At 63.7% G+C, this 2,409-nt stretch overlaps 2 protein-coding genes across 3 annotated transcripts in view; one reads left to right on the top strand and one right to left on the bottom strand.

The window, feature by feature from the left end:
* The window catches only part of GAS2L1 (growth arrest specific 2 like 1), a 5,574-nt gene extending 4,012 nt beyond the window's left edge, over positions 1–1,562 (top strand). Inside the window, exon 6 of the mRNA XM_040463761.1 lies at positions 231–1,562. Coding sequence (XP_040319695.1) covers positions 231–1,266 — 1,036 coding nt within the window. The 3' untranslated portion in view covers positions 1,267–1,562. The remainder of the gene's footprint in view (positions 1–230) is intronic.
* Positions 1,563–1,709: 147 nt separating this feature from the next.
* The window catches only part of RASL10A (RAS like family 10 member A), a 3,236-nt gene continuing 2,536 nt past the window's right edge, over positions 1,710–2,409 (bottom strand). For both annotated transcript variants that reach the window (XM_040463778.1, XM_040463779.1), the window contains one exon: positions 1,710–2,350. In XM_040463778.1, the coding sequence (XP_040319712.1) occupies positions 2,083–2,350 (268 nt within the window). In that variant the 3' untranslated portion in view covers positions 1,710–2,082. The remainder of the gene's footprint in view (positions 2,351–2,409) is intronic.

Here is a 2,409-nt window from a genome sequence, read left to right as displayed (position 1 = left end):
GGGTAGGGGGGTGGGGAGGGTGGCTTCCGGAAGCTGCTGCCCAGTGGCTCACTTCTCTCTGGAAGTCCCCAGGACAGAAGCCCTTGATTGCCCCTACCCCCACCCCCACCACAGGTGTCTTCCCCAGCCCCAACCACTCAGCTGCTTGTTCCTTCCTCTGCCTGCTCTTTCTACACGCCAGGCCTCTCTTGAGATGCCCCATCTCTCTCTCTCTTGTTCCCCTGCCCCAGGGTCCGGGACCAGCTGCCCCCCCATCCCCGCTCCCGCCGCTGCTCTGGGGACAGTGACTCCTCAGCCTCCTCAGCCCAGAGCGGCCCCCTTGGTGCCCGCAGTGAAGACTCAGGCACTGGCTCCCGGAGGGAGCGACCCAGCCGGAGGCTGACCACAGGCACCCCGGCCTCTCCAAGACGGCCTCCAGCTCCGCGCAGCCAGTCCCGAGACCGGCTGGATCGAGGGCGGCCGCGTGGGGCCCCAGGAGGCAGGGGAACCCAGCTGTTGGCCCCCAGCCCTGCCCGACGGGCCCGGAGCCAGAGCCGTGAGGAGCAGACCACGCTGCTCGTGCGCAGGGACCGAGATGGGCAGCACTCGTGGGTGCCCCGGGGCAGGGTCAGCGGGGGCTCAGGCAGGAGCAGCCCCCAGACTCCCCGGGCTCGCAGCCCTGCAGCCCCCCGGCCTCTGCGGGTCTCCAGCCCCAGTCCAGAGCTGGGCACCACACCGGCCAGTGTCTTCCGCACCCCCCTGCAGCTTGACCCGAAGCAGGAGCAGCAACTGTTCCGGCGCTTGGAAGAGGAGTTTCTGGCCAATGCCCGAGCCCTTGAGGCTGCTGCTGTCGGGACCCCCCCTGGACCAGCCTCTGACCCAGCTCGGCCCCCAGACCCTCCAGCTTCTGACTCGGCCTACTGTTCCTCCAGCTCCTCCTCTTCATCCCTCAGTGTCCTGGGTAGCAAGTGTGGCCAACCTGGGGACTCTAGCCGGATGGCCAATGGGCTGCCCGGACCCCGAGGCCCAGTCCTGTCCAGCTCTTCTGATGAAGGCAGCCCCTGCCCTGGTGTAGGGGGCCCACCAGATGCACCTGGGAGCCCCTTGGCTGGCCTGGAGCTCCCGAGGACCTGGGCACGGGGCCGGGTGGACACACAGCCAGACCGAAAACCTTCACGCATCCCAACGCCACGGGGCCCTCGCCGCCCATCTGGATCCACAGAGCCTGGGTCCTGGCATGCCCTGCACTCAGTGAGCCCAAGGGGAGAGCCGGATTCCTGGATGTGATGAACCAGCCCAGCTGCCCCTGGACCCCATTCCTTTTTTTCCTTTTCCTTTGTGGCCTTAACCCCTCTGCATCAGGGAGCCCCCCCCCACCCCTGCCTCTTGGGTACCAGACCTCATGGGACCAGACCCCTTGGGACCACATGGCACAATGGGACCTCTGTTGTACATTCCGGTTGGGGGATGAGCGTTGCTATTTAATTACTAATATTATTGAATGCCTTAGAGGAGGCCAGTGAGGACCCTTCCTGAGGTCCTCTGGCCTGCAGAGCCTGACAGTAAAGTATTTGTTCCAGCCACTTGTGTCTGCTTCCTGGCGTACCTTTGGGGGCCCCTTAATCCATGTCGGGATTCTGGCATTAACTGCCAGGGAGCAATGCCTGGCAACTCTGGCCTCTAAGGTTAAGATCATGCTACCCACCCAAGAAATGCTAGGTACACTTGTATGCTTGCATTGGTTCCCCCTTTATTACCTCCTGAGAGGTGTGATTTAAGATTGTCCACTGAAACCCCAGAAGCTACCTGAGAACTTCCAATCAGGTTCATAGCAAGTCCCTTTCATCCAGTGGGATTGTAACCCAATGAGGTCCCAGAAAGGACTTATCTTGCCCAATGTAGCTTGGGGCCTGGTTGGGTCCAAAGAGGCACAAAGAGTCCTGTCGCCCAGGAGACTGGGTGGGAGGTTTCCAAATCCAATCAAGGAGGAGACTTTGCCTAGTCCAATCCGAGAGAAGTTGGGCAACTGCGTCCAATCCAGGTACCCGGTTGTTCATCAAACTGGGACCCTCCCCCCACCATCGGCGTTGTCGTCCAATTCGGTCACATGAGGCTGCAGCGCGCCGGGTGCAGCGCCCCCTGCAGGCGCAAGGCCGGGTGCGCGGGACGCGCGCGTACCAAAGCGCAACGCAGCAGTTCGCGGAAGAGACGGAGCACGTGCCAGTTGTACTTGGCGGAACACTCGAGGTAGCCGCAACGCCAGCCCCTGCGCACCAGGGCGGCCAGCGCGCGCCGGGGCCCGAAACGCAGCCGCTGCCGGTCCCGCTTGTTGCCTACTACGAGGATGGGCGCCTCGGGTGCGCCCGCCGGCCTGGGGGCCAGATGGGAATGAGGGCTGCCGTGCCGGACACGGACAGCCCACGGCCGGCG

The sequence above is a fragment of the Herpailurus yagouaroundi genome, unplaced genomic scaffold (genome assembly GCF_014898765.1).
Source record: "Herpailurus yagouaroundi ecotype Mexico unplaced genomic scaffold, PumYag 428, whole genome shotgun sequence".
NCBI lineage: Eukaryota > Metazoa > Chordata > Mammalia > Carnivora > Felidae > Herpailurus > Herpailurus yagouaroundi.
Note: the sequence above shows the minus strand (reverse complement) of the source record. Positions and strands in the feature narration are given on the sequence as shown.